The sequence below is a fragment of the Daktulosphaira vitifoliae genome, unplaced genomic scaffold (assembly GCF_025091365.1).
Source record: "Daktulosphaira vitifoliae isolate Bord-2020 unplaced genomic scaffold, ASM2509136v1 Scaffold_1, whole genome shotgun sequence".
Taxonomy (NCBI): Eukaryota; Metazoa; Arthropoda; class Insecta; order Hemiptera; family Phylloxeridae; genus Daktulosphaira; species Daktulosphaira vitifoliae.
Window position 1 is genome coordinate 45,193,825 of NW_026099572.1, and position 23,490 is coordinate 45,217,314.

A 23,490-nucleotide genomic window follows, 5' to 3' on the forward strand; every position below is an offset into this window, starting at 1 on the left:
TATGTGTTGGAATATTTGTTTCACCAAAAGCATTCACCGAAAATAAGATGTTTAATATTTAAATCCCAGCGATTAGGATTGCAATATAAAAACGGTGTAGATTTGATATAGAATTGTAACCAAGAGCGAACCATACACTCATGCAGATTCCATTTGTGTATGTTGATTGAGAACTCCAGAGAGACACGTAATCGTAGTTGTTTGAAAGTGAGAGTGAGCGCTGGAGAGCCCAAAAAATCATCGTCACTGGTGAGCGAGATGGAGGGTACTTAAGAACTGTCAAATTTTGGGAAAAATTGCCTTTTTATAGCCCGCAAAACTGGTTTGGCGATCTCTGGTGAGATTCTTGAAATATTTTTTGTTGTATTTGATTGGTTAATATGATAAAATCTTTTACGTGGGCGTTTTATGGAATGCATAAGAAGGTGGTTGAATCTTGTGTAAGGGTATTATTTTTTATTCATCTTATCCACGAGTAACACTGATTTGGTGATATATTTTTATTAAATATATGTTTTATTTATTAAATTTATTAAAATGTGATACTACACACCATATTTGCAAAGCAGCCGCGCCGACGTGCGACCACTGTTCGGATCGACCGAGAGAGGCTGACAGTGCTCTGCACGCCCTCTTTTGGTGCGAGGCGTGAGCCCAGGTGAGGGACATTTGGAGTCCCGACTAGGGTCCACGCTCCAAGTCGGGTCCATAGTGGACCTGATCTTGAGGAGCTGGTAGGTGTGGAGGCTCGTTCAGACATTGGCCGAATCCGTCTTGAAAAAGAAGGAGGAAGCGGAACGCCTGAGACAGTGGCAGCCAAGCCGTCTGGCACAGGAGGACCTGAGGCGCTGGTTTGGGCCTGTGCCTTAGGTTCTTGTTTTTGTGTTATTTGTATTCTGTGAGTTATTTTGATAACCCTTCCTAACGGTTCTCACTCTAGGATCCGGCTAACGGGAGGGGGCCACACCACGTTGCGAATCATCTCTTGATTAATTTCGGGCTGATTCACAATGTGGTGGTGTGAATTATAAAGACGGCGTGGACGGCCCTGAAGTAATGCCTAATGGTAGTTTCAGGGCGGCCCACAGTAATGTCGATCGTGAAAAAAAAGGTTGATTTTTATCTATTATATTTTTGTAGTCTAAAAAAATTATTCAAGTATATTTTTTACATAATACTAAAAAATATTTTGTTGATTTAGTTTTGTGATAATTTAATAACATAACTTTGAAAATATCTTGTAAATTCAGTTATGAAAATAGTCTTGTAGAGAATAAATTTTAGTATACAGTCAAAAAGAGCTTGTGTGAATTAATAATAAACATTTTATTTTTTTCAATATTCTTTATTAATATATTTTTAAGTTAAAAAAAATGTTAGCATTTTAATGATAGCTATTTTAAAAAACTATGTAATTATATTGTAAATAAAATTTTATAATTCAAAATGGCAATGGTAAAAAAAAAAATTCACTCACAGCACAGAATTAATTATTTTTCATTCTTCTTTTTTATTTTCATAGCCATTAAGTGTTATTTTATATTCATCTACTACTTTAGTAATGAGCATGTTCAATGCTTCAATTAGTTCCTTATTATTGTTTTCAATTTTAGTAGGAGGATAATAATCTTTTTTTAATTTTTTACTTAAAACGGATTCGTATGTTTCCCAATTATTTCCTCCTATAGGTAAAGGAATAAAAGGTACTTCAGCAGAATATTTTAACAAATTTTCACCTTTGAAATAATTATCTATGATATTTATAATTTCACTGAAAACATGGTGTATGATTTCAAAATGTGGAACAGAATATGGTTCTTTTGGAGAATTTTTAAAATTCTCTAAAACATTTCTGATGTTTTCAAGAACTTCATTTTCTAAATAAATAAATTTAAAATAATTACTTATAGTATATACCGCGGTATTAAATTTTGCAAATGGTTTACAATTAATATTTGGTTTAATTGCCATACTACCATATTGTGCCAATAGATACACATATTTTAAAGATCGGTACACCATGGCGTCTTTATAGTAAGGGTAAAACCAAATGTTTGCTTCATCTTCTGTTTCAATCAAAAATTTAATACTTAAAATTGTAAAAAAAGAAATACCAACTACATTGCTATCTTTCCAGTCGCTTGACTGAGGTAGTTTTACTTCTTCGTTTTCCAAATATTTTATGTTTTCAAATAATGAATCATCTAATTGAATTTGATCAATGTAGAAACATAATAAAAAAATTGTCAACAAAAATAAATTTGAAATTTTCAACATCATATTAATATCGATATTTGTGCATTACAGGTTTAAAGTTTTTGACTACTTTGATTAGACTAAAAATGTTATAAAAAAAATTTAATCAAAAATTGTCTAATTTATATTATTGACATTATTATAATTATTATTGACACAAATATAGTTTTATTTATCTAACTGAATGAGTATTTTTGATTTCAATCTATTAATTAATGTTAATACAAGAAATATTACATTTTTTCTTCATATTTTTAGTAAAAAAAAATTGCTATTTAATGTTATTAAAACTATGCACACTTTTAACTGAGTTCTAAAATTATGAATAGAGTTTAACTTTTAAAATATGAAGAACTTTTTTCATTTGAAATATTTTTTAATTGATCGGAAAATGTTTATAATCCCTTAAATAACTAACTAGTAGAAATTGAAAATTAAAATTTGAAAAGCTATAGCAGGATTTTTTTATTTATGTTTAAGGAACTTTTGTTGCATTAATTTTGAACTGTTTTTATACATTTTTTTATAAATATCGAGTAATAACTTTTTTTTATGAAATGTCACGAGGTCTAGTTTTACTTACGAAAATGAATAATAAATTAAGTAAAAACATATAATTTTCAATTCTAATTTCTTGAAAATTAAATAATGAAAAACAATTTTTTGGTTAAACATTTTACTTCTTCTAATTTATATCATCATTAAAATTATTTTTTGAACATTCTATATCAAGGTCTAATGGTTGAGTCCATAGTATAGAGTCAATATTAATATTAAAATTAAAGAATATCTATCTAAAATTTTATTTTTTTTTGTTTTGAGTTTCAATTATAAATACTAGTATTTGAACTATTCATATTAAAACAATACCGAAAAAAAAATTATCGAGTCTAGCTCGTTTGTAAAATTTGTTATTATAGCCCAACCGAATATAATACGATAATATCATTGCTTATAACTGACGACGCGCCGTACATAAATACAAATTCTTCTCGTATTCTTCAATCTTTTTACACAAAAAAGATTCATCTTACTTGTTTAACATATAACTTACATGGTCTAGCCAAAGAATATTGTTTTGAATTAGAAAACGTCAACAATTTAGTGGCTAATATAAGGAACATATATCGTAAATACCTACACCGAGTAAACATTTTTAAAACTGAAGCCCCTAATATAAAATTACCTCCAGCACCCATCATTACACAATAGGGAACTTGGTTAACAATTGCGTTATGCAACTGTACATATTTTGAAATTTTAAAACGGATAATTGAATCCTTTGATGAAAATGATCCTGTAGCTATAATAAAATCCAACATATATGTTAAGTCCAATCATCTAATTTACATTAAATGAAACCTTGATTCCCTGACGCTAGCAATTCCACGACTTCGAGAACAAAGTATTCCACTAAATAAAGGACATGAAATTGTCGAAAAATGTATGAAATTAGGAGGCTGCAACATATTGAAATTTAGAACATTGAAAAAAGTATTAGGTAATAATGTTGGGTATAATATTATTTGATACATTTCTATTGTTTTAACAGGCAAAGAAGATGACCTTAAAAATCTAAATCTACTCGAAGAAATGAATGGGAACCAAGGCTAGATCAAGGGGGGGACTTGGAGGGGCTATAGTCCCGGGCCCCGAGTTTAAAGGGGCTTCAACGTCTTGACTGGATTTTTTCATATAAAATGGCATCAAATAAATACAACAATTATTTATAATTTTCAAATTTATGAAATTTGAAAATGGACTTTAATACTTCATTACCAACACACAATTAATTATAGTGTCCGTGGCTTATCGCATTTGTGTGTTTGACTCACAATACTTTATCCTCGTAGTCTAATGTGCTCCCGATTCGCCGATGCGATAAAAATATTCGGTCGATGAACGACGACACACTATTACCAATCGATATCACCAATCTATCAACATTAAACCATATATTTTTGAGAAATACGAAGTTATCTTAATATTGTGATATAAATAGTTTTTAAACGACATACTTTTTATAATCAAAAACCGCACTCCTCAGTTCTGATTATATTATCGTAAACGACAGTTGCTCTTGTGAGGTTAATGATCATGTCACCTCGAAAATATAAATCTGGTGCTTTTAAACGAAAAATTCAGAAAATTAAAAAAGAAGGGGAAGAAAAAATTCCTAAATTATCCAATTACTTTCATCCAATAGAAATACTGAATTGGAGCCAAAAATGAATAAAGAAATTGACACAAACGCTGATGAATTATTGATAGTGCAGAAAAAGATCGTTCACTTTCACAATTAGTGACCAAAAGATTATCTTCAACAATAAATTTGAACATGTTGATTGGGTTTTTTATTAATTTTTTATTTTCCAAGACTTGAACCATACCTATGAATTGTTTCAATTCGTCGTAAAGGCCTTCTTCAAGATCCCGTGAGTAAATTTTGACTAAATTATTTCCAGATTTTTTCAATGAGTCAAAAATCCAAAGAGGTTTGTTATATTGTCATAAGCTGAGCTACGTTTTTTTAATTCGGCTTGCAATTTATCAATAATAACAAAAAGAGTATTGACTCTAAATTTATTTCTACCTTTTAAACTTTCATGACCTGTAGTACCATCTGAATATGTTTGAATAATGTTACGTTTATTTTTTCCTCCATCAGACCATTCTTTACTAACTGAGAGACTTAATATTTTTGTTTCATCTTCAATAGCGTCAAAATCATTTCGAAGTTCATCAACAAATTTTACCAACGATTGTAGCATACTATTACCAGTAACTATATCAATTTCAGTTCTTTGTAAATAAATACTTGTTGCATTAAATCTGCCTAACACACGTTTCCAAAAAATAGTCATAAAACCTGTTTCTAATTTTATTAACTTTTTCTTAATTGAATCGGCCTCGTGACGAGTATCAGCATTTTCATCCATATTTTTAGAAATTTCAGTTAACTTGTTATATACCTCTTCATAATTACCAGCTAATGATTCTACAGCATCATCACGACAAGACCATTGTGTACTTGAGAGGCTTTTTAATGTCCTATTATGTTTTCTACTGTTTCTTAATAATACATCCCATCTATGCGTCGAGGCTCCAAAAAATGCATTTAATTTTTGAAGAATTCAAATTGAATTGAAAACAGATTGGCAAGCGATTATTCTGAAAATTTTAGTAATGAAATAGAAGAATCACATCTGAAAATATCTTCTTTAGAAATGAATTATGATTTTAGAAAGAATTGTGCTGTTCATTAGACAGAAATGTTTTGGTTTCGACGTTGATATTCATTTTGAGGATCGAAAATAAATAATTACGGTATTTAACATTTAATTTTTAACTATATTTCGTCTTTGTATAGCATTTTAAAGTTGTTTAACTTCTATTTTATGTTTTAAATAAGTTAATTAATTATCTGAGAGAGTTCATAAAAATGTATGTATGTTAACCTTTTTAATACATATTTGATTTCCTAATAAATTAATACTAACTATAAAATATTTACATAGAAATAAATAATCAAAGAACTTCGGTTGTATAACATACATTTTTAAAAATCATTAAGAACAAAAGTTGTAATCGGTAATTCTACTAGTAATTGAAATTTAACTACTTTATTGCAGAAAAATAGTAATCTAGAACTTAGTTAATATAAAAATATTGCGTGAATTAGATATTATTTTTGAACTCTTATAGAATGACAGTTATTTTTCTCAACTATTATCAAACAGACGCGGTGATAAAATGCTAATGAACAAAGTTTTGGTGAAAGTGTATTTTTTGTTAGCGAAAATAGAAACCGCATTTTTCTTATAACCAACAAATACTGTAAAATTATATTTTTGCATGCATACTTAGAAAAAAAAACATTATCAAATTTGATTTGAAACTATTGTCTACAACAATACCAACTCATTGATTATTGTCATATTTTATACTCGTTTGATATTCACGCAATATTAATTAACGATCAAATATTATCTATTCACACAACAATATGGGCGGGAAAAATAAAATAAATTAAAATAAGAAAAAAAATGGGAAACAATGATTTTAATAGAGCGAAACGCCACATTGCGTGTCAAATGTCAATACGAAGTAAACTGAATAAAATTATATGTTCGCACATAGATTGTATAATTATTCGAATAATGCGCATTAAAGTGAGTTCGTTAAAAAATTAAATCAATGATCTAGTTAAAGTCAATAGCGATCAGTTTTTTCTTTTTATTTATTTTTTTGATTATAAAATTTATATAATAATAACGCAGTATTTCCGGAACATTTTCAAAAATTAAGTTGAAAAAGTTAATTTTTGTAAAAAAGTTGCTATTTTAAATCCCCCCCAATGAGCAGGTTAAGTGTTAGATATTGAAAAAAATGATATCACATGAAAGCAAAATATCTAAGGTTTTAGTTTAAAAAAAAATTATGTTAGTTTGTTGATTTTTCAAAAAGTTATGGAAGTTTTAAGAAAAAAAAGTGAAAAAAATGACAAAATTTACCGATTTTTAAATTTGTAATTTTTTTGGATATTTCCCCCATTTGCGGGGAACGAGGGAAAATTTTTAAATTTTTAAGGGTAATGTCTTCAACTAGATACAATTTGTGATNCATTTACGGGAAACGAGGGAAAATTTTTAAATTTTTAATGGTACTGTTTTCAATTAGATACAATTTATGATCTTTTGACGTATTGTTGAAAAAAATCGGTCCAGTGAGAGCTGCGAAAAAGTGGCAACAGACATAAAAAAAAAAAAAAAACACATCATAGTAAAATTAATACCTTCTCAGCTTCGCATCGAAGCTAAAAAAATAATATATGCTATTATTAAAATTAATTAAAATAACTATTTATTATTTTATTCCTTATTTAAATTAAATATACTTATATTTTATTGAACTTTTCAGTTAAATATATAAGCGAGAGTGAATAGGGAAAATGAGCAGTCTTGACAAGTTATCTAGTCGCTGTGAAAATGATAAATGTATAGAAAAAATAATTTGTAAAAAGAGTTAATTAATCGTTGATGATTTGAAAAAATGTCACAGAAAAATTAAATAACTATAAAAATCGTGCGAACTGAAACTGCTGGTCAACGGTTACTGACACGCCTGGATATTCCGCCCTAAGTTCGTACGTTAAATTCGCGCTATAGTCTCAATGAAAATATTTTATGACTATTATTTTAAAATTTTTTAATTAATTTACTAATCAAGGGATAATATGTCTAATAATAGTATAAATTAATAAAAATATTTGAACGGCTATAACCGTTATTACGATTCTTTCATTATAATGAAAGAACTTTGGTGAATCCGTACGATTATTTTGAACATTGAACGGTCTCAGCACTTATGGGTCGCTTGAACCAACCGTGAACCAAAATAATGCTACTCAGGTATTGTTGAGTTAATATGCCGCTGCCGCCGCTCGATTGCACTTTTCACTTTTCAAATAATTTAACATATTTCTAAAATTATGCAATTTTCTGTAATATATCAAAGTATACGATATAATGTACAATCTACCTCGGTATACAATGAATATACCAAGGTATACTATTAATATACCATGGTAACTGAACATATACCATGGTATAACACAACACTATCTAGGAACGAGTAAGATCTATCTTTCACCATATACCCCCGGGTGTTTACACCGATAGGGAGATGAAACGGCGGAGCCGTTTTGGGGGGGTCCTTGTTCATACTTTATACACCTACTGTGAGACAAAGTTAACCAATCACACTTTATATTTTATTATAATTAAATAATTATTTGATAATTTATTTGTTTTATTTATTAATAATTATATACAACAATAAATTTGTTGTAACTTTTAAAAAATATGTGTAGAAAAAAGTCTATTCTTCATACATTATTCAATATCCACATAGGTAGGCAAAACTACACTCCGAAAATTATCATAAAAAAAGAGATGGTTTTTTACCTAAAAGGGGATAAAACAGGACGAAATGAATAGAATTATAATTTCTTGGTTTAACAAATATAAATAAAAAACCTCTGTTATAGCTGTTCACATTTTAAAATCCAGTCTCTTGAATCATAAAAATTTCAATTCATATTATTGATTTATCTAAGCGATAAAGATTTCCCAATACATGAAAAACTTATCTACAATGAATATAGTTCTTCATATTTAAAAATTTCAATTGTATTCATTATTTAATCCTGAGTTAAAAGTATAAATGGTTTGAACTTAAAATGGTAACTTTAGAAATTTGATAAAAATGTAATATTTCATTATTAAATAGTTTCAAATTAAAAATACTCATTCAGTAAGACAAATAAAAACATATTTTATATTACGTGCGTCAATAATAAAAAAAGAGCAGGTAATATTAAATTTAACTATTTTTACAAGAATTTTAGTTTATTAAAGTAATCAAAAATTTAACTTGTAACGCACAAATATCGAGACGATGCTGAACATTTCAAATTTATTTTTGTCAACAATATTTTTACTATGTTTTTATATTGATCAAATTCAATTAGATAATTTGTTATTCGAAAACGAACAATATTTGAAAAATGAAAAGGTAATAGGACCCTACAGAGACTTTACAATTGATGGATTTAGAATTGTTACTACATATACGACAATTCTGAGTTGGAAAGGTTCAGTACAAACGGAATGGAAGCGTTGGCTTTATCCTTTCTATAAAGATGCCATGCTGTATCGATCATTAAAATATGTGTATGTTTTGGCTCATTATGGTAATATGGCAATAAAACCATTGAATTATGATAAAATTATTAGAAAATTTAGTACTGCGGTAAATACTATAAGTAACTATTTTAAGTTTATTAATTTAAAAAATGGAGTCTTAGAAAACGTCACAAATATTTCAGAGAATTTCAAAAATTTACCAAAAAAAGAAAATTCATTTCCACAATTTGGAATCGTAACACTTTTTAGTGAAATAATAAAAATCATAGATATTTTTTTCGAAGGTGAAAAATTGATGCAAATTTCTAATAATGGGCATGATATTGTAATCTTTGGAGGAAACAATTGGGAAACGTATGAATCTATAATAAGTAAAAATTTAATTGACAAAAAATATTATCCTCCAACAGAAGTTAAAAACAAAAGTAAAGAACTAATTGAAGCTATGAATATTCTCATTACTAACATAACAAAAGAATATCAAGTTACATTTAATGACTATGAAAATATCGAAGAAGAATGAAAAATAATTAATTCTGTGCTGTGAGTGAATTTTTTACCATTGCCATTTTGAATCATAAAATTTTATTTACAATATAATTACATAGTTTTTTAAAATAGCTATCACTGAAATGCTAACATTTTTTTTAACTTAAAAATATATTAATAAATAATATTGAAAAAAATAAATTGTGTATTATTAATTCAAACAAGCTTTTTTTATACTATACTTTTGAACTTTAAAATTTTAGTTACAATATAATAATATAGATTATTAAACAATTATCAATGAAAATATTATTATTTTTAGCTCAAAGATTATCTATAAAGAATATTTGAAAAAAAATAATGTATATTATTTAATCACACAAGTTTTTCTTTAGTTTATTAAAAATAATATTCTCCAACAATGTTATTAGAATTGATTTTCCATGATTTTAGATGTGTTCTAAATTATGTTATTACATTATCATTATTATACCATTTTTATTATTTAATGATGTCAATTTCAAACATTCAAATTAAGCAACAAGTTATGCTAATAATTCATTTTTTTTTTAAATAAACATTCACTTTAAATCACAAAAAAGTAGGTTAAAAATTATTACTTTTAACATATTAAAAATCAATAATAATTTGAAAACAATTATAAAATGTATATAATATATAATTAAAAGAATTACTAAGCTGAATAGAATTAAGGAAATAGAAGTTAATGTTGCTTTTGTAATTATCCATCATTTTTTTTAGTATTAAACTCTATCTACAGATTTGCAACGAAGCGTTTCTTATGATAATGATTTTAATCACTGTCAGATTAAATCTATATTGGACCCAACTATGCCACGTCCCCACTGTGCTGGGTTTTTTTAAGCTAAATTATGTACAACAATGTAATAATTAGAATATTTTAATAAAAGAACATAACTACAAAATTATTTATAAAATTATATACATTATAAATAATAAAAGCATAAAGGCAGCGCTTTTGTTTCTATACATCATAAAAAATCTTAACTTTAATTAGATAAAAATACAGCTCAGTTGAACGTATTCATTAAAAAAACCCAGGACAAGGGGTTGGCGGCACAGTGGTGACGTGGCATAGTTGGATCAAGTATAATGATATCTGACAGTGATTAAAATCACTATCAAAAATAAACGCTTCGATGCAAATCTTTAGATAGTGTTTAATTTAAAAAAAATTGGTGTTTTATTCCAAAAGCTACTTGATCTGCTGGTTCCTTATTAATATCTCGATTAAGATAAAGTATGTCGAATGAAAAAGGGTTTATTAAAAAATATTATTTCTCCAAAAAATTTGTGTGGATCCATAAACTTTTCAATAAGTTATAGCATTATAAAGTTAAATATAATATAAATAATAAAATCGAGAATTTTCACACGAAAATAGCATTCAGTAGCCATTTTCGCCGTGAAGACAAGTCCAGAGGTCAAATTTTTTTTTTTCAAATTAAAGTATATTACATTAGCTTTAATTTAAGATATATATAAAAGTGTCAGACCTTCCGGAACATTTTCAAAAGTTAAGTTGAAAAAGTTGTAATTTTAAATTCCCCCTGTGAGCAGAAAAAAGGTCAAATTTATATTCATATGTTCATTTTTGAAAAAGTTACGGCAGTTTTTAGTAAAAAGAATTGAAAAAATTTCGAGAATTAGCGATTTTTAAATTTGTAATTTTTTTGGAGGGAACGAGGGAAATTTTTTCAATTTTGAAGGGTAATGTCTTCGACTAGATACGATTTGTGATCTTTTGACGTATCGTTGAAAGAAATCCGTTCGGTGAGAGCTGAGAAAAAGTGGTAACAGACACAAAAAAAAAAACANTTGAAAGAAATCCGTTCGGTGAGAGCTGAGAAAAAGTGGTAACAGATACAAAAAAAAAAAAACACATAGTAAAACCAATACCTTCTCAGCTTCGCATCGAAGCTAAAATAAGAAAGTCGTAATGAAAGCTTTTTATTACATTTGCATAATTCATAAAAAACAGAATGTTCATATATTCGCTGAAATGCATTAAACGCCAAATCGTATGTGACTTAACAATAACAGATATGTATGATACAATCTGCATTAAATTTTACATGTTTTATCAACTTATTTACTAAGTTAAAATTATATTAGTTTTGTTGCACTGGTAGGTAGATATAGTCGTAACCATTTGTTTTTAAATAATTATCACCTTGATATTTGTACACTAAAAATAAACTATCCCAAGTCACATTTTTACATTACAGTAAATATTATACAAATAGTATCATTATTTAAAGAAAAATAATACGACTTGAAGTATTTTACCTCTGGTGTACAAATATTGGCAGAACACGTATTTACAAAATTTTTTTTGAAAATTAATATTCTTAAATAAATTATTATAAATTCCATATAGTCCTTTACTTTAATTAATGATGTACATCTGGTGTACAGATTTTCATCACTGTCAATGTTCAAAAAAATACTCTAAAAAGAATGGGGAACACAGTGGGGTCGCAGCACAACGTGGATGTGGCATAGTTGGGAAAAGTATAAATGGTATCTGACAGTGATTAAAATCATTATCATAAAAAACGATTACATGAAAATCTGTAGATTTGATGTGTTTAATTTTAGCAAATTGGTGGATTATACCAAAAGCAAAATGAATTTCTATTTCATTTGTTATTCCTGATTAGCGGTTTTTCGATTTATAAGTATAATATATGAATAAATATTTACCATAGAAATTAAATTCAGTATGATACTGATATTTTATTAATTTAGTATTGTAATTTTTACGGAGAAATTATAAAAAATTATAAAGTAGATGTTACATTTATGGCAAACATATAAAAACTGAAGGGATTAATAGTATTAATTTAATACAATACTTTCCAGAAAATAATTTGTTATTAATTATGAATAAATGATTAACAAGCAATTTTCATCAGAGTCAGAAATATACTATTGGAAATCAAGTTTTGGGTAGATTTTAAATATGCAATTAGATTTTTTCTAATGCCCCTAATTTTAGCTTCGATGCGAAGCGGAGAAGGTATTAATTTTATTATGATGTATTTTTTTTTTTATGTCTGTTGCCATTTTTTCTCAGCTCTCACTGGACCGATTTCTTTCAAAAATACGTCAAAAGAACACAAATCATACCTAGTTGAAGACATTACCCTTAAAAATTGAAAATTTTCCCTCGTTCCCCGCAAATGGGGGAAAAATCCAAAAAAATTACAAATTTAAAAATCCCTTATTTTGTCATTTTTTTCCTTAAAACTTCCATAACTTTTTGAAAAATCAACAAATCAACATAATTCTTTTTTATACTAAAACGTTAGATATCTACCTTTCATTTGATGTCATTTTTTTGAAAATCTAACACTTAACCTGCTCATTTGGGGGGATTTAAAATAGCAACATTTTTACAAAAATTAACTTTTTCAACTTAATTTTTGAAAATGTTCCGGAAATACTACGTCCTTTAAACATTTATCAAATTAAAGCTTATTTTATGTACTATAAAATGAAAAAAAAAAAATTTTACCGACACTTTTTCTTCTACATTTAAACGGCTGCCGTAGTTAAAAAAACACTATTTTTGTGTTAAAATTTTCAACTTAAAAATGCTATAACTTTTTGAAAAATGTATATATCAGCGCAAATTTTTTTTTTCTAAATACATTAAAAGTACATCTTTCATTTGACATACTTTTTATTAAAATTGGACAATTTCTCCTTATATAGGGGGCTTCCAAAACTTGAAATATTGTAAAAAACATAGATCTTTTTCAACTTAATTTTTGAAAACGTTCCGGAAATACTGCGTCCTTATATCAAATCAAAGGTTATGTTATATACAATCAAATGAAAAAAAAAAATTTGTCCCGACGACCTATCTTCTATGCGCAAATGGCTACCATATTAAAAATATGCTATTTTAACAAATTTTTTTTTTAATCAAACACTATCTACAGATTTGCATTGAAGCGTTTTTTATGATAGTCATTTTAATTACTGTCAGATATCATCTATACTGGACCGAACTATGCCACGACCCCACTGTGCCACGACCGCACTGTGCCACCACCCCACTGTGATGGATTTTTTATATTGTTACTAATTAGTTAAAAACTTGTAACGTGACAAAATATGAATTTTTATGGTATAGATAAATTTAATGTTTTGCTTTGATAATAGGCACGCGTACGTTATATCCGGCCGTGTAATCAGAAAACTGTATTGTTGCGGTCAAGTTAAACGCTATACACACAATATTCATTGTCAGTTTAATAATCGTTCCCTATATGACACATACACTGGCCACCACTGTCAATACCTGTATAATTTTAATATTGTTCATAATTTTATCTTTTTTATATTTTGTAAATTGTTAAGCCGATACCCTCTCCCAAACGTAATTGTCGTCGTCATCGTGTCTCGCCCTGTGTGTAACAAAAATTGACTCTCTCTTCCCTTTGAACCACCGTTGTGGTCATTTGTTGCTGTGTGCATACAGCCAACATTAATTTTTTTTTCGTGTGTGTCGTTTTGTTAAAATATGTATTAACTTTTGTAAGGTGTCGGCCATTTTCTGGGGCCGAGATCCCCATCTTCGGATGAGTCCCGTCTGGGACTGAGTATCGTATTGTTTTTATTTAATATAATGTGTTGAGCCTTTTCTGTTTTAAATTCATTGTTTTTATGAAATGTATATAAACTTTGGCTAGTATTGATATTTATAAGGTTATTGGTCAGTGGTGTGTCATGTATATTTAACACATATATATATTATTCCCGCAGTGCCCAAGTACGTTCCGACCGGCCCGATTACAAAAATTATCCGCTGTGCTCGGAGTACACGGACCTGTTCCTATGCAGAAGACACTTCACGTGTTATGTTTCAAAGTTGTAGGTTAAAATTTTTTTTGTCTTAATAATTGTTTTTTTTTCTTGTCCCTTCATTTTAAGAGTGGTTTTTGCCTTCGGGTTTTGTCCACTATTAACTTAACTGTAATAATTTAATAAAGTCCCCTTCATTTTTTAATCAACAAAAATCTTTTTTTGCGTGAATATCTTCATTATTCACGTGTATCTTATTTTTTTTTTACCTTTAAATAATTCTCCCTAGTTTTAAGGTAACGGTCTTCGACATGCTAAACTATGTCTTCCACTGGTGACATCTAACAAACATATTTTGTTTTATTTACAAGGCATCAGCGTATTATAGTCTACAACAACACTTTAAATTTTTGTATATATATATAATTTTTTATTCGACGATCCACTTTGTGTTATCGTAGTGTATATTATTTTATTTAATATTATTGGTTTACTTATTGTTTATTTTTTTAAATCCACTTATGGTCCGGGTGTTGTTTTTTTTATGATCAAGACCCTCGCCTAAGTGGTTGGCGACCCGATTTTCCTTTTGCAAGGGAGCCATGAGGGTGGCGACTCCACAATCCGCTGCGTGGCCCAAGTCGTCTCACTCACAAATCACTCAAACTATAGGATATAACTATACGAAATATAGTTCTAAATATTTCATTTGTAGCATCTATTTAAATACAAGCATTACATAGAAATGATTTAAATGGAAATACTCGTTTTTATAATTTAGTAGTAATATCAAAAAAGAGGCCATGGAAATTAATCTAATTGCAGATTTGAAATCGGCGTAAAAAACGTGATTACGCAAAATATATTTTGTATTATGCTGATTATAAAATGTTTCTGTTTAGTAATATAAATTTACTGTGTAATTTAGTATAGAATCAAATTTTATACTTTCATACTTTTGTGGAGATATTTATTTGAAAAAAGTTTTTTATGAAGTTGCCATATTTTACATTAGATATTTGTCTAAACTTATAAAATTATAGGATTTTTTTCAATATTTGATGACTATTAGTTTAACTAGATTAAAATCGNTCTAAAATTAAAGGATTTTTTCCAATATTTGATGACTATTAGTTCAACTAGATTAAAATCGGTTCTTTTGACGTATTATCATAGAAATTGGACTAGTGAGAGCTGAGAATTTTTATTGACAAAAAAATACATACAAATACATAAAAAAAAGCATAGCATCACAAGACCAATAACCTCTTAGTTTCGTGCCGAAAAACAATAAAAAATTCGTTAAAAAATCTATTCAATATAGCGTATTATCAAAATTGATTATAATTATATAAATTCATTGTTAAATTTATGTGAAAATTTATATTTAGAAATGATATACAGGGTGTTCAGTAAGTCAGGAAACGGGTTTCTATTGTTCTCATTGATACAAACAATGAGAACAATAGAAACCCGTTTCCTGACTTACTGAACACTCTGTATACAGAAACATGTTACCATAAAATGTTAGATACTGACACGTGCACTATTTATTTACTTTGAATGAGCACGTTATCCGGTCGTGATTATCACCTATCCACCGTCGCACTCGTTAGTGTTGACGATAACATTATTTTTATCTTGTAGGGTGGTCGGTAGATAGGACGGGCCAGGGGATGCATCACTGCGAGACACGTCGGTGACTATGTAAACTAGTGGTGGGAATTTTTATTCCTTTTGTGTAATCGTTCCTTTCGGTACTGTCACTTAAGAGTAAAGATTCCAAAGTACTCGGTGCACCGGTACTTTTATTTTTTTGTAATTGAGTACCTTCATTGCGACCCGTTACCAAAACCACACCAGTATTCATCATATAAACAGTCGTATCTACGCGGGACTCTAGTAGATACAGTACCAATATTAAATACCTGAATACGCCTATGTCATTTACTCATAAAGTAATATTTTAGAAGGCACGAATGCTTTTCGGAAAATGTTTTTAAATGTTTTAAAAGATTGGCTGTTGAATCTCCCTTGTAAGAAAAAGTATTAGTGCAGTATGAACACTTAGCCTTTTCTTTACTTATAACCGAAAAGTGGTTCCATACTACACTCGTCTTTTTAACACGCTTATATTAGTTTCACATGTATGTTGTTTGTTTGTTTGTTGTATGTTGTAAGTTTGTAACTCCACGCGGCACGTGTTATTATGTCGCGTATCCCGTTTTCTATGACCTTGAGACTAGACCGTCGTAACGCATTCACCCCACCACGCTCACCAGTCGGCGCCTACACTATTTTTCAGTATAATTTTATTTTTGGTTTTCGTACCCGTATACACGTGCGTGTCATGAATTATATATATAACAAATTTTTATTGTGACTGACACAGCCCCGCGTCGCTTCATTATACACGATGCCCCTCAACTCATGCCACCTTTATCAGCCGTCGCCCTATTATGAGTAATTGACTGACCAACATCTCGCGTTATACGCCGCGGTGCAAAGTCCAGCAAGTGCCGCACGGCCGACGACGTCCCGCCGCTAATGATATCGTAGTCTTCTTCTCATTGTCAAAGTGACAACGTCAACAAACCGATCCGCACTCGCGCACCGTCGTCATCTACGCTGCTAACCTTTTGACGCCCGAGGATCACGCCGGACATCGCGTCGTCGACGCCAGCGAAAGTGCCGAGATATTATGCGAAGAAGATTATATATTCTTACCATCGCCGCTAATATTTATATATATATATACATACATATATTAATATTTATATATACGTATATGTTAATATTCATTTATATATTCCTACAGCCGACGCCGCTGCCGCCGTATGTACCTCGTGTATAACGTTCCCCCCGCCACGCCCGCCCACAAAACACGGCTATACCTCGTGCATGATACGTTTACGTACTTCAGTCGCTTTACATGTATATATATATATATTTTAATTACTTTTAAAACTTATATATTAATACGCTATATTCTCATTAAGAGATATATAGTGTATCTATTCCGATTACGGGGAATGATTGCCGTATTGTCATTTTTCGTCACTACCTCCACGTTGCGCGCTTGCTGCTTTTCTTGGATGTGGTAGCCAAACTCCCACTCCGGAATCGAACCCTGATTCCTCTTTACGCGTTACAACCATGATATTGATAGTAACTACTATCATAACATGTAACTAAAAAGTGAAAAATAAATATAGTTTAAAAAAACTAAAAAACACGCTTTTAAAGCTCATCGAACTAAAAAGTTAAAAATAATTTTTATAATAAGCTTACAACAATAATGTACGAAAAGTTCTAGTATTATTATGATAAAAGCGTGGGTGCTTTGTGCCATATTTTTCGTATATTGAGCGCCCGACGCTTTTATCACAATAATACTAGTACTTTTCGTACATTATTGTTGTAAGCTTATTATAAAAATTATTTTTAACTTTTTAGTTCGATGTGCTTTAAAAGCGTGTTTTTTAGTTTTTTTAAACTATATTTATTTTTCACTTTTTAGTTACATGTTATGATAGTAGTTACTATCAATATCATGNATTATCAATTGTATGTACAAAATATTATTAAATAGCAAACTTCTATATTACTTTAATCGAAAACTAAAATTAACGCACGAGAGTACCTAAGTGTCACACTACATAGATAGGACAAAAACAATAAAATGGTCAGAATTGAAAATTATAAAAACGATAAGAGTTATGAAAAGCTATTTCTAATATAGTTAACACAAGGGAGCAGCTCATAAAAGAAATCAAAACAACAAAATGTTGTTAAAAAATTGATGAAACGAAACTTATACCGTATTTTTTTTTTCTTTTAAATATCTCATAATGCTCAAAAAAAACCTGACTTCATTAAACTTACACAAAGTCAAAGCAAGTTTAATGTACTTTAAGATGGTAAATATCCGAAAACTTGTTTTCTAGGAGATATCAGGCATTAAAGTTAAAAATCATACAATTTTCGGTAAAAATTGACGATTTTGGACTATTTTGCATAGCAACTCAACATCTGCATTCTCATTCAAAACAAAATTTAATAATAGATTATCTAATGTACTATACAGAACGTAATTTTTGGTGATTGTAATAAATACTACGTTTATAATACTATGATTATAAATAAGGCAATATATGTATTACTATTTATATTAAATGGATTTTTTTTTCATAGGCTTACTATTTAATAATATTAAATAATATACCTATATTACCCATATTAAATTAATATGGGTATGTTGACGAATTATCAATGGTGATTCTTTTATTTCATTTTGAATCATCTTACAAGTTGATACTTGTTTATTTTTTAATAATTCTGATATACTATTCTAATTAACTTTCATAATATAATTATGAGACCGGGCTGTAAACAACGTTCTGTTATCTGAGAGCATTTAAAAAAAATTACTGATAACAAAATTGTTACGAGTTAAGTATGTTAATTAAAGGATTTTAAATATTACAAAAACACAATTAACTTAAAAAATAAATACATAAAAATAATATTATTTATAACTTTACAATAAGGATTTTCAGAAACTTCCATTTAATAATAAAATAATTTCATATTAAGGAATTATTTATTTTTATATTTTTAAATTTATTCTAGAGCATCTTAATTTGGAGGATATTTCATATTTCAATAAATTGTATTTTTAAGTTTAAATGTAAAGTCAACGTTTGAGCTGGGTTTGATGGTATATTGTATATAAATTTGTAAAATATTATTAATATTTTATTTTAAATGCATAAAAAGGTGTATTTTAAAGTAGTAAATTAGGTATTTAATTAAAGTTTAAAAAAATAATAATTGAACGATTAAAAAAAAAAAACGGTAGCACAGTGGAGTCGAGGCATAGTGTAGATAAGCATCGATGGGGCAAGTATAGATGATATTTGACAGTGATTAAAATCACTATCATAAGAAACGCTTCGATGAAAATCTGTAGATAGTGTTTCATTTAGAGAAATTGGTGGATTTTTCCAAAAGTAATTCAACTCTTATTTCTTTGATTATATCCTAATTAGTAGTTCTTTGATTTTAAAATATAATATATGAATAAATACTAATTATAATTATTAAATTTAGTATGAAAATTGTTTGAGACCCATAAAAGAGTTATCAATCTAGTATATGTTCACCTCTAGTTGGTAATACTGGATATGGTGCAATACCCACTTGTACCGTTGTTATCAGCTGCTGTTGCTGTTGTCAGTACAATTTAACGTTTCTGTGGTTTTTAAATATGTGAGTGTTCTCTCTAACCTGCAAGCTCATGCATTGCTCTACGTACTTCTACACACCGTAGATAGTTAATATGTAAGCTCATACAGTTTTTAGCAATTGTGCTCTCAAACAAAACCACATTGTTGATGTGAAGAATGTAAATGTTATCCTACAGTTTTTTAATGCAATGCTGTCCTATGCAGAGGATTCAATGAAATGGAGAATATCAGCTCAGATAACCAAGTCAATGTACAGCTCATGTGATTCACGAAGGAGGCAGATCAGCTATAGCATCATTCAATACCCAAACACCAGAGAGAGTATTTGTTGTATCCCTTAGCTCATAAGGCCACAACATCATTTAAATATATAAACTAATCATTTAAAGGTTATGTACTTTATTTTGGGTTAAGTATTATCGGTCCACATGATCCTTATAAGCTATTGACGCCAACCGTTAATTTAGGAATGTCATGGCGCAACAAAAATAAAAAAGTAAAAAAAATTTAATAAGTTTAATAAGTTAAATTTCTTATGTCTTATGACCTTTATTCTATGTCAATTAAATTATATAATATTCATGAAAGTCAATATATTCTCCTAATAAGATATTTTAAATAAAATAAAATACAAAACCTAGAATTTTAATAGAAAAATAGCATATTTTTGAATACGGTAGCCATTTGCGCATAGAAGATAGATAGTCGGAACAAATTTTCTTTTTTCATTTTGTAGTACATAAAGAAGCTTTAATTTGATATATGTTTAAAGGACGCAGTATTTCCGGAACATTCTCAAAAATTAAGTTGAAAAAGTTAGTTTTTGTAAAAAAGTTGCTATTTTAAATCTCCCCCAATGAGCAGATTAAGTGTTAGATTTTCAAAAAAATGTTATCAAATGAAAGGAAAATATCTAAGGTTTTAGTATAAAAAAAATGTATGTTAATTTGTTGATTTTTGAAAAAGTTATGGAAGTTTTAAGAAAAAAAAGTGAAAAAAATGACAAAATTTACCGATTTTTAAATTTGTAATTTTTTTGGATATTTCCCCCATTTGCGGGGAACGAGGGAATTTTTTTCAATTTTTAAGGGTAATGTCTTCAACTAGATACGATTTGTGATCTTTTGANTAAATTTATTCTAGAGCATCTTAATTTGGAGGATATTTCATATTTCAATAAATTGTATTTTTAAGTTTAAATGTAAAGTCAACGTTTGAGCTGGGTTTGATGGTATATTGTATATAAATTTGTAAAATATTATTAATATTTTATTTTAAATGCATAAAAAGGTGTATTTTAAAGTAGTAAATTAGGTATTTAATTAAAGTTTAAAAAAATAATAATTGAACGATTAAAAAAAAAATTAAACGTCTTATGCATATTTCTTTACTTATACCTATTTGAAAAATTTGGTTATAAGTTATAAATGCATTTAATGTAATCGAAACTTCCCTAAAATCATTAAAAATAATCGATTATTTTTATTAAACGAATAAACGATATTAATTTCGAGTAAAATTTCAAGAGATTATCTCCATAAATACACAAGTATACTCGATCGATTCTCTCGATTACTAATAATTCGATTATACCCATCATTAATTTAAAATATGTGAATGGATAGGAACCATTAGCAGTTTTAAAATTGGTGGTCAAGTAACGATTTTTTTTTCAAGATAATTAAAAAACCAAGAGAGAGCGCTACACCCAGAGAAAAACCTCGATCTATATAATAAAATCATCGTTCAATTTGATAAATATATCATTACTATTGAATCTATGATATATTTATCAATATGATAATTATTTTTCTTGTCTTGAACAATAATTATTTATAAGAATAATTATTTTGTTCGTATTAATAAAACATTATCATAAACCCTTGATAAAATTTCTCTATCAAAATTGATTGAGGTTTTTCTTTGGGTGTAGTTTTCCATCTCTGTAGGAAGAGGGCGGCCTAGTCAACGGTTGGCCAAATAGACAGTTACTGTAGGTCTTAGTTACACAATCCCAAACAAGTAAGAACTATTCAAGTACTCTTTGGTCATTATTATAATCATTTGGGGATCAACTGTATTTTGTAACGACGGAACGATAGTGTAAACTAGTTCACCTTTTACTTACTTCCGCCGCACGTGTCGTCGAGTTATATGCCAGCGCCTCATATTGTTTTAAACGCACTCTTCTGTATATCTCTCAGTATATTTCGTCGCCGTACTATTAATAGTATAGATTATTATTACGATTATTTTACAATTCATCTATATTAATTATAATGAACTACTAATAAATATTAAACACTGAAGTCGTTTTTTAAATTCTTCTCGATAGATAGGTTGACGTTAACACATGCCGCAAGAGGGTGGAAAATTCGATCGAATGGGTAGTTTTTCAGTTATTGTGCTTTATCTCAAAATATATGATTTTTACGTAAAAGTTTATAAGAAAAAAATAAATAAAATATTAAAAATAAATATTCTAGTATATACAATATAAATAAATTTTATTTTTGATTGGATTATCAATTCTTATTCATTAATGTATTTTTAGAACAATCTTCACATTGTGATCTATAATCATTGATGACTTGTAGTTGAAACTGTTTTTGCTCTTCATCATGAGTTAATATTTCATTGTAATCTTGCATAAGTTTTATGCATAAGCATTATCGTTTTTCACAAAAAGATTAGATAAAACTTTCAAACCATTTTGAAAATCAGGATTTTCAACCCAGCTATATGGATGAGTTTCCAAAAAATCTATTGGTATATTATTGATCCTTTTATACAAATTTAAAGCTACATTTTCGAGTGATAAATATCATAAATGCCCTGAAAATTTCTGTGTTGCAGCTTTATATATAAAAGAATCAGGATAGTTAATTAAAACTTTTAAGAAACATAAATCATTAAATGGTGATTGTATGGTAATAGATCCCTTAATCCAAGTCTCGACGTAAACTTTTACCAAAAATACACAAATATCACGAAATACGTGTTTTTCTCGTGTTTTAAGTTTAAACTGTTTTTTGAACATGTATATTTTTAGGGAATAAATTGCTTTAGACATCCATCTAGCGTGATGAAAACATCAAGGTAGTCAAATTTACACCATTAAGAGGCGTTGCATCCAAAAAAATAAGTTATTCAAGCAATATACAAACGCCTTTTAAGCGACCTGTTTTATAAGTTTTTGTGTCGCAACACAAGGTTGTATTTTATCTTTTACATCCCAAACTTGTAATAAATCAAAAATTGCATTTCCCTGATTTTCGCCAGAACCACTATCAATTTTTGGGACCCTAAGTAATTGACTTGCTCTCTCAAATGATACCAAGATTGGCAATCATCTATTCATAATGTCTGGAAGTAATTTTCCAACCCAATGCAAGACAAGTCTATTTTTATCCAAAAAATAAAAAAAAATTTTATTTCATTTGCCTTTTTCTTTCTAAAAAATAATATTTCGCGTCGAATATTAACTTTGATACGTTATTACCTAATCCTTCAGCAATAGAAATAATTAAAAAATCACAGCATTGCGGTCAGATATCTTGCATCGATCCAGTGGCGTATTTACAAATTTGCTCAGGGGGGGGATGAAATGAATAATTCTCCATAGACTTGTGGGGGCTTCCCCCTCCCCGCCACCCCTCAAAGTCCAAGAAACTAAATAACATAACATAAAAATTTTATTTTTAAAATTCACCAACTTATCACTTAATTAAAACACAATATTATTAAGTTATTATACACTAACTAGGCTCCGCCTAGCTGGTGCTCCGCCCCAGACCCGGGGCCCTAAAAAAATATTGATAGCGCTTGTTCAAGGAGGGGCCAATCTCTCTTAAATACACCCCTGTCATACACAAAAATTATTAATAATCTAATTATAATAATTGTTTTTATATTATAGAATAATTAAAAAA

The 23,490-nt window shown here is 28.5% G+C and overlaps 1 protein-coding gene across 2 annotated transcripts in view; it reads right to left on the reverse strand.

Moving 5' to 3' along the window:
- Positions 1-1,336: 1,336 nt before the first annotated feature.
- LOC126899209 (uncharacterized) overlaps positions 1,337-23,490 on the reverse strand; it is a 38,841-nt gene continuing 16,687 nt past the window's right edge. Inside the window, exon 2 of one of the 2 annotated variants that reach the window (XM_050673811.1) lies at positions 1,337-2,336. In XM_050673811.1, the coding sequence (XP_050529768.1) occupies positions 1,498-2,280 (783 nt within the window). In that variant the 5' untranslated portion in view covers positions 2,281-2,336 and the 3' untranslated portion in view covers positions 1,337-1,497. The remainder of the gene's footprint in view (positions 2,337-23,490) is intronic. The other variant, XM_050673820.1, reaches the window with a different exon arrangement.